The 14,087-nt window shown below is 39.5% G+C and overlaps 1 protein-coding gene across 1 annotated transcript; it reads left to right on the top strand.

Annotated features, from left to right (window-relative positions):
* Positions 1-1,563: 1,563 nt before the first annotated feature.
* Positions 1,564-13,514, top strand: LOC307027217 (diacylglycerol kinase beta-like; the record flags this gene model as incomplete). The annotated part of the gene is made up of 6 exons (XM_079695424.1): positions 1,564-1,662; positions 4,110-4,220; positions 5,344-5,417; positions 8,076-8,151; positions 12,845-12,929; positions 13,423-13,514. Coding segments are annotated over 6 exons (537 nt in total), but the record flags the coding sequence as incomplete, so codon positions are not given.
* Positions 13,515-14,087: the final 573 nt, after the last annotated feature.

Genomic DNA, 14,087 nt, shown 5'->3' with positions numbered 1-14,087 from the left:
TTGGAACACACACACACACACACACATTCCCTGTATTGTATGCAATTATTAACAAATATACTAAGTCTGACATCTTCATTGACATTTTACAATCTTTCAGGGAACATCCTCTAATAAGCTCACTAAACAAATATCAGTTCACAGAAATGTTGTTACATTTTGACAAGTGGCATGTTTGTAATGAACAGGTTATTAAACAGTGGAATAAAACTATTTTAAACTATTGGAAAGCATGGAAAATGTGTGTGCATTGAGATGAACCATTAAGATGACATAAACATGAAGTCATGAACACTAACCCAGACATTAGTTGTCTAACTTGAACCTTAGACACTTGTAGCCAGTCTCTGCATTCCCCTTATTCTACAATAAGGGGAATGTCAACACAGACACCCGTCAGCCCGCACTCTGCTGTTCCTCAGCGCCGCTCCCCCTCCCTCCCGCTGAAATTATGAATGAAAAGCGTAGTAATCATAGATAACACGGCAGTTTGTTTTCATCTGATTTCAAATAAAGAAAGTCTTGGTTTTTAGAATATTAAACTTTTTCCGCCAAATTCAGATGATAAATACAACCTTTAAGCTTGTAACGGCATAATTAAGCGGTGACTTAACGTCACAGCAGACATAACAACAGCCGGTGTTTCTTGTGAGTGTTTCCCCGGGAAACAAACACAAACGCGTCACAGATTATTTTGCGGTATTTGGCTGCCGAACGAAATCATGTACGCAGCTCGCGACGTAACTAGGAGTCTAGTGAACGGTATAAGTAGCTACTGCAACTAAAAAATATATATATATGTATTTATTTTTATTAATTACGTTGTTTATAAATTAATCTGAGGGCCGCAAAATGAGGAGGTGGCTGACATTTGCCCATCGCTGCCTTATATGATACCCTGTATCGACCAATATAAAAGGAGTACAAATTAAGTAAAATAGTACTATACTTTTAGTTAGGTTGAATACAATTGTTTATAAATGTTAAACAATGAGTTATGGCCATTATAAAGTCTGTCTTTCTCACTTTTACACACTCATATTGGAATGTTGCATACATATAGGCCTACACGTAAATTCTTAGTTTTAAAAGGTATTACATTCAGTTATCTCAAAATATGTCCCTTAATGCTATAACAATGTCTTAATGACTTTATTCCAATATGTAAACAACTGTATGTCCCCATTATGTGATTAGAACAAGCACTTACAGACCTTGATACATTTTCCATTGCACTGCTTTTTATTTCCACTAGATGTCAGCACTGACTTGGAGTTAAATGTAAACATTATCCCTCATGTAAAATCTCTCAAATTTCACTCTGCAGTCGTTCTCATTCCATCGCCATAGTAACTCTGCATTGAAACACTAATGTATAACTTCCTGATTGTTAGTGTACGGCCCGTCACACGGTCAGTAAACACTCAGGGTAAACAACCCAGAAAGTGGAGCGTTTCACACTGGGACTGTTTGAGTGTCACAGATGGTTTCCGCCCACACTTCTTATGTTTCTGCTTCTCTCTCTCTCTCTCTCTCTCTCTCTCTCTCTCTCTCTCTCCTCAGCTCCATAATAAATGTGTGTCTAACGTGAAGCCGGAGTGTGATGGCGGCTCTCTGAGGGACCACACACTTCTGCCCTCCTACATCTGCCCTGTGGTGCTGGTGAGGGGCTTTCTCTCAGCTGTTAGCATACCACACTGCACATATGTACATTACAGAGTGTCAGAGATGGCAAAAGTACACACATCCTTTACTCAAGTAGAAGTACAGATACATGTGTTTAAAAGTAGAAGTACTGACTAAATGTCTTTACTCAAGTAAAAGTAAAGAAGTATGGGCTTTGAAATGTACTTCAGTAAAAAGTACCCATAACTAGCAGCTGTTTTAAAGAGTACCTGACCTCCCTTTATATTAATAGAACAATAATGTCATTGTTAGCTAATGAATGTTTCCATGCTGAACAACGGCAACATGACAACGTTTTCATTGGTCCCTCTTCTTTAGAGAAGACCAGGAAATGATGGATACACGGATCGTGTTCAAATCAATAGGCACGCAATGACTCTAAATAATAATGATCACACCACCAAACACACATTCAGACTAAAGGAACCAGCTGTTTGGGAAATGTGAGAAGTAGAAAGTACAGGTATTTGTGTTCAACATGTAAGAAGTAGAAAGTACAGGTATTTGTGTTCAACATGGAAGAAGTAGAAAGTACAGGTATTTGGGTTCAACATGTAAGAAGTAGAAAGTACAGGTATTTGAGTTCAACATGTAAGAAGTAGAAAGTACAGGTATTTGTGTTCAACATGTAAGAAGTAGAAAGTACAGGTATTTGAGTTCAACATGTAAGAAGTAGAAAGTACAGGTATTTGTGTTCAACATGTAAGAAGTAGAAAGTACAGGTATTTGAGTTCAACATGTAAGAAGTAGAAAGTACAGGTATTTGTGTTCAACATGTAAGAAGTAGAAAGTACAGGTATTTGAGTTCAACATGGAAGAAGTAGAAAGTACAGGTATTTGGGTTCAACATGTAAGAAGTAGAAAGTACAGGTATTTGAGTTCAACATGTAAGAAGTAGAAAGTACAGGTATTTGAGTTCAACATGTAAGAAGTAGAAAGTACAGGTATTTGTGTTCAACATGTAAGAAGTAGAAAGTACAGGTATTTGGGTTCAACATGTAAGAAGTAGAAAGTACAGGTATTTGTGTTCAACATGTAAGAAGTAGAAAGTACAGGTATTTGTGTTCAACATGTAAGAAGTAGAAAGTACAGGTATTTGTGTTCAACATGTAAGAAGTCAAAGTAAAAAGTCGTCAGAAAAATAAGTAGTGGAGTAAAGTACTGACACCAGAATAATGTGCTTAAGTACAGTAACAAAGTACTCCCCACCTCTGCAGACTGTGTGCATTCAGCAGATGGAGGAGGAGTTATTTTGTTACATCTTTAAACAAGCGTCTTGTGAGCAGACTGCAAACTTGTCATTGTTAGTGTGCTATAGAGCAGTGGTTCAAGCCTGTGTCGACAGTGTAGATATTTGCGTTGATGAAATGTCTGCATTAGTGACACGCCGCCCTTCATCAGATTTCCTCCAATATCAGACCATCCTGTCCTCCAAACACCTGCCTCAATTTCACACTTCTATATTTGTGTTTGTGGACTGACTCGTCAATTAGCCTCACATATACATCATTGACAGGTGCATTTATATGCATATCATCCATATTCATAGTGGGCATTCCATACATACAAGGAAGTATGCACCTGCAGAATATTTAAAGCTCATCCTGATTTATGACTTCAATGCTTGTTAAGGGGTATTCAAATAATTATATCTTTGAGTGCGCAGTTTCCTTCTTCTGTAATATGGAAGTCTTTTTTAAGTACTTGTGGCCCATGGTTGCTTATGTGAATCCAAAATGAGGAAAGCACTCAACTTTTACTTTTTAATTTTGCAACATGGCCTTTTGGGCATTTCTTTTTTTCGTCTTTATTAGGATTAGGATCTCCATTAGCGTTAGCTTCTTTCCGGGGCCCACGAGTCGAACACACATTTACACAGTGAACATAGACACAACAAACATAGACATGTTGTGTAATTAACAATCAAGGGTGGAAATGAAAGAAGAAATGATCATCTTTTCAACCGTAATTGAGCCAAACACACATTTCTAATGGATTAATAACACACACATACTTCAAATAAAAATAAATAGTCATTCAAACTCTTTTTGTTCTGAGTCAGTGGGGGATTGAATACTCTACATTCAGCATTTCAACATGTTACGAAGTTTAATTTCTTCCACAAAAAAAATGTATAAAAAAACAAACAAATAATAAACAAAAACATTTTTTAAACAAAGAGATACAACAACTAACAGTGATTGTATAACAGTTGTCATCGTCTCATTCATATCACCCCTATTTGTATTTATGAAATCAATATTTATCTTTCCTTTATTTAATCTATTTATCTGTTTATTTGTATTTATTTATTTATGTCAGCATGGCAGGATCTACTTTGCAGAGGATGGGGAAATGTCACAATCAACTAAACCAGGTTGGGTTTATCTGAGTTTGACTAATATTCCCCTTTTCTTCCACAGGACCGTCATTCTGTGGTGAAGCGTGGGGAGGGGGACTCGCCCCCCAGCACCAGCCCCGACGATATCAACCAGACGTTTAAATTCTCCCCCGGAGACGGACAGGCTCTGCAGGTACGAAGTCCGTCCTGCAGGTTTTTAAAGTGACGAAATGAAGCTTGTTAGGAAAATATCACTCGTCACCGGCTTGAGCTTCAATCTCAGGATCCATGTATTTGTGATCCTCTCCAGAATGGAAGTAGCCATCACATACAGAGCATCAGCTAGTTCCTGAACAGTGTCCTTCACATGCTGATATACAAGAGAGGGAGTTACACAGTCACAAGATGGAGGAATACAGGTTCTTAGGTAATCATACATCCTGTCACGTACTAAATACTGAGTTTTTTTCTCAAAATCAAAAAAATTCTGATTATTTCTCAAAATCAAAAAAATTTGACCTTTCCCAAAATTCGGACTTTCTCTCAAAATGTTGACTTTTTTTCAAAATTCTGACTTTCTCGGAATCTAAAAATTCTGAACTTTCCCAAAATTCTCACTTTGTCTCAAAATTCTCACTTTGTCTCAAAATTCTCACTTTTTCTCAAAAATCTCACTTTTCTCTTCAATTCTCACTTTTTCTCTCAATTCTCACTTTTTCTCTCAATTCTCACTTTTTCTCAAAATTCTCACTTTTTCTCAAAATTCTCACTTTTCCTCGAAATCTAAAAATTCTGAACTTTCCCAAAATTCTCACTTTCTCTCAAAATTCTCACTTTTTCTCTAAATTCTCACTTTTTCTGAATACTTAAAAATGTTAATCACTCGTCACCGGCTTGAGATTCGATCCATGTATCTGTGATCCTCTCCAGAATGGAAGTAGTCATCACATACAGAGCATCTACTAGTTCCTGAACAGTGTCCTTCACATGCTGATATCCAAGAGAGGGAGTTCCACAGTCCCAAGATGGAGGAATAGAAAGCAGTATTCAATGTTTACTTCAGATTAGCTCCACGTCAGAAATGATCATGCTTGTCATATGTCTCTCTCCATAGAGGCTGAATCATCATGTTAATCACATAGCTATCATATGCCTCAAACAGTCCTGATGCTCTTCTAGGTAATCACACATCCTGTCATGTACACAGCTACAGTTGGGATACCTGTGTTATCATGTTACTCTCATATTGGAAGAGGACATTCAGTCAACAAAGCTGGTGACAGATTCCTGAGGATGTTTCTACTTCCTGTCTGCAGATCACTCCTCTCCCAGGGACTCACCCCCTCCTCGTCCTCGTCAACCCCAAGAGTGGAGGCAGGCAGGGCGAGCGGTAAGTGCAAACTATGCTGTTCGAGGACATTATGTTTGAGGCAAAATGGAGACCATGAATACAGATTAGAAAAAAAGTTGAGTGCTTTGAAACTCTTTCATCATTTAATTTCAGAGGACAAGTACTTTTTTTTTCATTATTTCAAAATAAAAATATTATTAATTTTATCATTTTGTCATTTTAAAGGTCAAAGATAATAAGTGCCCTCCATTTGTTTAATACACATTTTGTATATATTAAAAATAAGAAATCTGGGAATATAATTATATATATTAATAAGTAGAAGGAAAATAGGTTAAAGGTCCCATGTCATGGTCATTTCTACTGATCATAATTCCATTGTTGAGGTATACTCTGTCTCGCCGACCCCACACCAGCCAGCTCAGTGTCCCGATTGCTCAAAATGTAACGGCTCCGAGGATTGGTCAATTTCGACCAATCTGCGGTGCCGTTACGTTGCGTCACTATACCCAAGAAGTAAACAATGGAAAAAGAGAAATGTCCAACGAGGCGTTCTGGGGCAGCATAGACAGGTCTTCTCTGTGTTAGAGTTTCACTCCCTACAGGGTGTACTTTGAGGGTTTGTGACTCTGCAGACCGTTCACATGCAGAAAAACCTTCAAAACACACAAGGGGACGGGTAATAACCGGAAAAGCATGACATGGGACCTTTAACACATTATTTGTTAATTATAATTTTTTCAACATGGGGTAAAACATTTAATCTAGATTTTAAATATTGTTTCTTAATCTACGATATCCACTGTATAATCTAAATTTAATTTAAGTGCCTTGTGTACCTTGGTGTACTCTAGATGTCGATCAACTTATTAATATAAATTAAGAAGTCTAATTTTATGTATGTATTTATTTGAACAAGGACCCCATATACATTAATCTCAGAGAACAGTAGAGATGATTTATGCCAGATTTGAGCTAATAGCTATCTGCAGTCTTTAGCTACATTACAATCAATACACACTCAAAACATGGCATGATCTCTATCGCACTAACAATTGTAAAACAGTAAAGTACAGGTCTATAAAATAGTACAGTTCAATGAAATAGACTTGCCTCCTGTTGTAAAGTAGAAGTGAAATATCAGCCTTCAGTGAAATAACTTTCCTGAGACGTGCTTCAGGGGATTGTGAAAGCTTCAATGGTTGTTTTATGTAACCGCCACAAGGTTACAGGAAACTGCTGCGTCAACGAGATGAGATGAAGAGCAAACCCTCCTCCTCTTCGTCGCTCCTCTTCCTGATCTCTGAAGAGATTATTTCAGTTCATTTCTGACAGAAAACTGCAGCAGAACAGATTTTTGAAGATGGTTGTAAAGACGTCACTTTAGGCGCCTGCAGTGAAGCTATTTGAGGCTCACACTGATGTTAATATTCAACCCACATGTGCCGTGATTATTTGGCACATGGCAGCAGCTAAATTGAATGATGTGTACATATATAAGCCGCACTGGACTATAAGCCGCAGGTGTTTAATGTTTCATTACCATATGTAAGGGTTCGTGCACAGAGGGGATTGTCGGGAAAGAGATGGCTGTTTGAGGAAGCTCCCATTTATTAACATTTCAACAAACAAGTTGCATATTTGCATAACGTATTCAAGTGTTAGCATTTAGTGCAATATTAGCTACAGAACATGTGCTGTGTAAACTGTACTGTATCACATAGCGTTTCAGACACACACACTTTTCAACTTTCAAACTCCCAGCGCACGTACCGGCAGTGATCTACAGCAAGTGGTTTTCAACCAGTGGTACGGGGACAAACTGTCTCGCTCTCGTAATGTCTGTCTGTCTTGCTCTCGTTCTGTCTCTCGTACCACTCTCGGTTCCACTTTTACTTTGCGCGCTACCTGTCTCACTCTTTCCGCCTCCAGCTTTTCCTGCTGGAACCCGCCGCTTAAAGGTGGGGGGCGCGGACCGGCCATCGAGCCCATAGAGTTAAAGGTGGTGGACTGTAACCTGTAAAATCCATAGATGTAGGAGGTCCCCTCGTGGCCGTTAACTGTAAAAATCCATAGATTGGCCGCACCGTTATATAGCCGCAAGGTCGAAAAATGGGAAAAAAGGCGCGGCTTATAGTCTGAAAATTACGGTAATTAACATGTGTTTTAAATCTATGTAAACATATGAATCTTACATAGAAGTTTAAATACAAAGCCATTGAGACAGTCAGTCATCAAGCTGTTCTGACAGTTTAAAGCACATCATCCAATCAGAGGCAAAAGTGATCGTTTTTTCGGTCTTTTACGAACAAAACGTTGCACCATGAGAGAAGCAAAGATGGATGATAAGATAATAACGTCTTTTCTTGCATCTGTCTATTTAAACATCATAGAGCTACGACGTACCAGACTTTATTGCACCATCATGAAAGGAATATTGTCTGATCCAGATTGCATTATTTTATTAGACCCTGTAAACCTGCAAGATTGCTGTTATTTCACATAAAGCAAGGCCTGAGAGGCTGAGCTACTTACTTTATTGATTCTTCTGAAGATTAATATGCTTTCATAACCTGGATCATTCTACTTGTATAACTCTGATGTAATAAGGGAGATATTTGAATGCTGGTAAAGAGGTGCTAATTCTATTTCTATCTAAATTGACTTGTTCTGTCTTCCTCTCTCTTCTTCTTCCAGAGTACTGAGGAAGTTCAGGTACCATTCTAAACCCCGGCAGGTGTACAGTTTGGAGCAAGGGGGACCAATGGTAGGGTAAGTCTGCTGCATTCATCTCTTTGTTGCTATGTTGGTGAATTGAAAGGACAACCACTTAATAACAAGGACATGTGGGGTCCGAACCCCTTGGCGCTCTGATTGTTAGATGCTATTCTTATCCGAGCAACATCCACCCTCGGATACAGTTCATTTTTTCGTACAACCCTTAGCGATGAGATTACTTCTCGAGAGGGAGAGAGCAGCTGCAGGAACGCAATCATTGTTGTGGTTGTGTCCTTGTAGCTGAACTGAACTGGAAGTACATTTTTATAATGTTCATGAACCTCTGAACAACAGGAAAACATTTCCAACCATGACTTGTGTTTCACCCTACATGTAGCCTTGTGTTTCACCTACATGTAGCCTTGTGTTCTCCCTACATGTAGCCTTGTGTTTCACCCTACATGTAGCCTTGTGTTTCACCCTACATGCAGCCTTGTGTTTCACCCTACATGTAGCCTTGTGTTTCACCCTACATGTAGCCTTGTGTTTCACCCTACATGCAGCCTTGTGTTTCACCCTACATGTAGCCTTTCCTATAAATGCAACAGCTCGGTAACCATATTATAATTTCAACTTAAAGAGGACATATGGTGAAATAGTCATAGTTAGTGTCTCTCCTGGGACATGTCTCCATGCTTTAATGTTGAAAAAACTCTTTATTTTTCACTTACTGCCTGTTCTGCAGCACCTCTTTTCACCCTCCGTCTGAAACCAGAGCCCAGTCTGCTCTGATTGGTTAGCTGGCCAGCTCTGTTGTTATTGGACAACCTCTTAGCGATAGAGATGTCCCGCCTCTTAGCCTATCACATACAATGTGTTGGAGCGCTAGCCAATAGGAGTGCGAGGGTTACATGATGTCACTCTGTTACAGAAGTCAACAAAGGAGTCAATGGGGGAAACTCCTCTGGAGGAACTTTTTGATATTAGCCTTTGCAGAGCATTTACATGCACAAAAACCTAAATCACACACTACAGGAGATAAAAAAAAAAAACACACAGCATAATGGGACCCCAAAGTACTATTTTGCAGTGGACAAATAATTGATAAAGACACAGACACACATTAATAGGAAATCTAGGTGTGCTCTTGATTATCCTTGGGGCCGGAGTTTGTGTCTTTGAATAAAAAAGAACATAAAGTACAGTGTGTTTATTATTATCAGTCACAGACTGACCTCTCTGCCTCGGGTCAAATTAACCAGGAGGTCAGTGAAGGGGACACTGCAGTACTGCCGTGCTGTGCATTTGACCACACACACACACACACACACACACACACACACACACACACACACACACACACACACACACACACACACACACAGGGTTGCACATACGTCAGAGCTGAGCACAGCTTGTACTTTTAAAAGGAACACTATTGCACCTTTTGTCCATTCATAGAAATGTTTCCTACATAGCTCGGGAACTATAGACGCTCTACCTTGAAAGTGAAGCGAACAAACATGTGTGTGTTTGTGTCTCTCTCCCCCCCTCTCTTTCTTCCATCAAGAGTGTGTTATATGTCAAGCGACCCAATGACACACTCAGGTGCTTGGGGAGAATGATGTCCATCATACACACGACGTCAAACACACACACTGTTTACTCTCATGTGATATGGGACACAGATCCAACTTCCTGAACTAAACCTTTTGATAATAGAAATGTTTTTATGTTTGTTCAAATAGGCATTCAATGAGACTCCTCTTAATGTCATTAATATTAACCACTAGGATTAATTAAGACAAATATATAGTGTCATCTTTGTCGCTTTTGTTCCCCCCCCCCCCCCTCGCCTGAAATGCCTCTTTTCTACTTCTGTTTCTACTTCAATAACATAGTGACATCACTAAGTAACACTCTCACTTCTATTGGCTAGCGCTCCAACACATTGTAAGTGATATGCTAAGGGGAGGGACATCTCTAAGGGGTTGACCAATCACAACAGAGCCGGCCAGCTAACCAATCAGAGCAGACTGGGCTCTGGTTTCAGACAGAGGGTGAAAAGAGGTGCTGCAGCACAGGCAGTATGAGAAAAATAAAGGGCTTTTTGAACATTAAAGCATGGAGACATGTCCCAGTGCTTGTTTCTTGTATTCCCATCACACACATCTGAGAGCAGAGGTGATGAAAGAAGGTCTGGGTTAACCTGAGCTCAACACAACTGTTACCATGCGCTCCCTAGCAACAGGCTCAGCTGGCTTTAAAGTGAGAGGCAGCTTTCTCCGAGGAAAAGCACTTCCTCGCCGTATTTGAGGTCATTACAAACATTGTTCCGCCTCCTTCCATTAACCTCCATCTGTCCATGCACATGTTTCTGTCATGTATAAAGCATAGCGACTAACCGGATGAGTAGGTGGGTTAATTCATATTTTATGTTGACATGGAAGTGTTTTGGTAACGTGAAACAAAGTGTGTTTTGGCAGGAGGCATGTTTGTAGTTTTTCTCTGCATGTCCGTTAGAGAGGGCTGTTTGCCTCATGGCCACCGCCTCATCTGACCCCATCCAGGATTAATCCTACTTTGATTTAAGTGGCAAGACATCAGAGCAAAACAGAGGAGGATGTTAAGGATATTAAGGATTACATGTTTAAACCGTTTAATCATAAGGCAATAACATGTGTTCAGGTAATGGTAAGACTAGAAGTCAGTTCTTGGAAGTCCGTTTGGATATCAGATCCATCAACATGAAGCACATCAGTTAATAAAACTCTTAGAGATTTTAGGTACATAAGGTTGCAAATATTTCCTCACTAATATTGCAAGTTAAAAAGAACGTCTTGGCAATTTCCAAAAAAACTGCTTGAGGGTCTTTGGCCTGTTGCCAGTGGAGGATTCAGGTGCTTTAGTAAAAGTGCCAACACATTATTGTCAAAATACTTACAAGTAAAAGTCCTGTATTAGAAATCTTACTTAAGTACAAAATGTGCAATCATTGTGCAGAAAAATGGCCTATAAATATATATGTGACATTTCTAGATAATATTGTTTCATAACGTAACATTTTACTGTTGCAGACAAACTCAGTTCTGATTAACTTTTTGCTAAATATTGAAATAATTTGAATCTTTTGTGACTTAAAGAGTTGGTCCACTCGTTTAATTTTGGGTTGCATTTTGTTCAAAGTAGCTAAGCTCTTAACTAAATGTAATGGAGTAAAATGACATGATTTCCCTTTTTAAATGTAGTGGAGTAGAAGTATGAAGTAGCGTAAAATGGAAATACTCAAATAAAGTACCTCCAAATTGTACTTAAGTGCAGTACTTGAGTAAGGCAAGTTTATTTATATAGCACCTTTCAACACAAGGCAATTCAAAGTGCTTTACAAAAATGAAAGACATTAAGAAAATGTCATTTAAAATCAGTCATTAAAAAGCACAGATAATAAAATAAACATTAAAAGACAAAATACATGAATAAAAGTTACAGTGCAGTGATAGATATGAATAGTTCAATTAAAGCAGCGGCAAAAAGAAAAGTCTTCAGCCTGGATTTAAAAGTAGTCAGAGTTTTAGAGCGGACCTGCAGGTTTGTAAATATACTTCCTTACGTCCCACCTCAGCCTGTTACAGTTCAGTCCAGCTGGAATGATGCAGCTGTCTCATGATGCAGAGAGATGAAAGCTGCTGTCGACACCTTTGTCCGACGCACATTAAAGGTCCCTTTGAAGGGTGCGCTCTGTGTTGTTTCTGGGGAAGGGAGAGGAGTGAGCACAGAGAGGGCACACATTGGGGTGTTTCTCAATGTCGAGTAAGCTGCTCCAGAGCCACTATTTCAAGCATACTACGTCATCGAGTGCCGGCCGAAGGACTGTTCCAATGTCCAGCATACTTCGTAGCGAGAAATTTCGAGGCTGCACATGTGTAGACTCCGTGGTCTAAAAATCCCCACAATGCTTTGCGCACGGACCAATTTCAAATCTTTGGCGGAAATCGCAATCCATTTAAGGCGGGGCCTCGCATATGACGCACACATGCACACCTTTTAGCCTGTTCCACAATTCTTTGTTTTCGAGGCTAGGAAGGATTCTTGCCTCGCTTCTGAAGCAAGTGACTCGGAAGACATGTGCTACCAAGCAGCGTCCTCGACATTGAGAATCACCCAGAGTGTTTCTCAATGTCGAGGAAGGCTGCTCCAGAGCCACTATTTCAAGCATACTACGTAATCGAGTGCCGCCGAAGGACTGTTCCAATGTCCAGCATACTTGGAATTCTACCGAGCCCGGCGTACTTCGTTTGGAGAAATTTCAAGGCTGCACATGTGTAGGCCCCGCGGTCTTAAAATCACCACAATGCTTTGCGCACGGACCAATTTCCCCAAATCTGTGGACGGAAAATGTAAGGTGGGGCCTCTCATATGACGCACACTTGTTAGCCTGTTCCACTCTTCGTTTTTCCGAGGCTAGGATTGGATTCTTGCCTCGCTTCTGAAGCAAGTGACTCGGAAGACATGTGCTACCAAGCGTCCTCGACATTGAGAAACACCCTCTGCCATCAGCCTTTTAGCTCATGCCATTAAATCACTCAGAGTTTAGAAAATCCCCGTCTCAACTGCCTCTGAAATCCAATCAGCGGATTTATCGCCTGTAACTCACTTTGGCATTGAGATTAAGAACAACAAAGGCCAAACAATGCACTTTGTTTTGTTTCTGCATGTGTTGCTTTAATCTACCTGATCTTCTGTTTTAGCTCAACTTCTTCCACGATGTCCCTGATTTCCGGGTGCTCGCGTGTGGAGGAGACGGCACTGTGGGCTGGATCCTGGACTGTATAGGTACACAGATTAAAAAAACTAAATGACTTATAGTTACAGACTATTATTTAATTTGGGTAATGATTTCTCTAAGTTATTATAACATGGCACTCTAATTAACTAATGACTGGCATATGGTTAACAAACAGACCAATTAGAAAAAACTTTTTGACGAAAAACCTTAAGTCAACCGTAACATTTTCCTAAACTGTGCATTATAGACACCCATTAAAGACAGACTATATCTAAACTTTTTGGTGCTGCAATCTTGAAGAAATACGTATATTTATTGATATTACAAATGAAGTTGTCAAAAGAAAAACAAAATGAGTAAATAGACAAATATTCTGAGTAAATTGCAATTCTTGTCAAATGTAAATGTTCTGTGATTACACTTGTTAATATCATTAAAGAACTATAGGCAGAATTGGACTGTTTTGTCCCTGAAGCAGTTCTTTAAGAATAGTTTGACCAACTGAATATTAGATTGATAGGTTTGTCTTTGTCCTTGCAGATAAGGCCAACTTTTCGCAGCCCCCTTCAGTGGCCATCCTCCCTCTGGCACCGGGAACGACCTCGCTCGCTGCTGCTTACGCTGGGGAGGAGGTAAGGGACTCTGTTGTGTGTGTGTGTGTGTGTGTGTGTGTGTGTGTGTGTGTGTGTGTGTGTGTGTGTGTGTGTGTGTGTGTGTGTGTGTGTGTGTGTGTGTGTGTGTGTGTGTGTGTGTGTGTGTGTGTGTGTGTGTGTGTGTGTGTGTGTGTGTGTGTGTGTGTGTGTGTGTGTGTGTGTGTGTGTGGTCCATCCTAGACGTTCATGAAACATAAAAAGTAGAAGAAGAAATTCACATTCTGAACATGTTCTGACGTTAATTCAAATTCAGAGAATCAAATACTTTCCGTCTTGTGCGGAATAGAGTACGGTTTTGACAATTAAAAGTCCAACTATTCAAAATAGGCCTACTATACTAAAGACCTAGCGACATGATGGTACAAGTAAAATGCAGGAATAACAAAAATAGAAAAAGATCAAATGGAATGCGTACTATTATAATATATAAATATGTGGAGTAAACAGATGTGTGTATGATAGGTGTGGAACCACACTGTAGAAAATACTCTGTTACAAGTCAAATGTCTGCATTCAAAATGTTCAAGTAAGTAATTATAGCTAGTATATGTA

Source organism: Notothenia rossii (assembly GCF_949606895.1).
Source record: "Notothenia rossii genome assembly, contig: scaffold_651, whole genome shotgun sequence".
Classification (NCBI taxonomy): Eukaryota; Metazoa; Chordata; class Actinopteri; order Perciformes; family Nototheniidae; genus Notothenia; species Notothenia rossii.
This window is presented reverse-complemented; position numbering and strand designations above follow the sequence as displayed.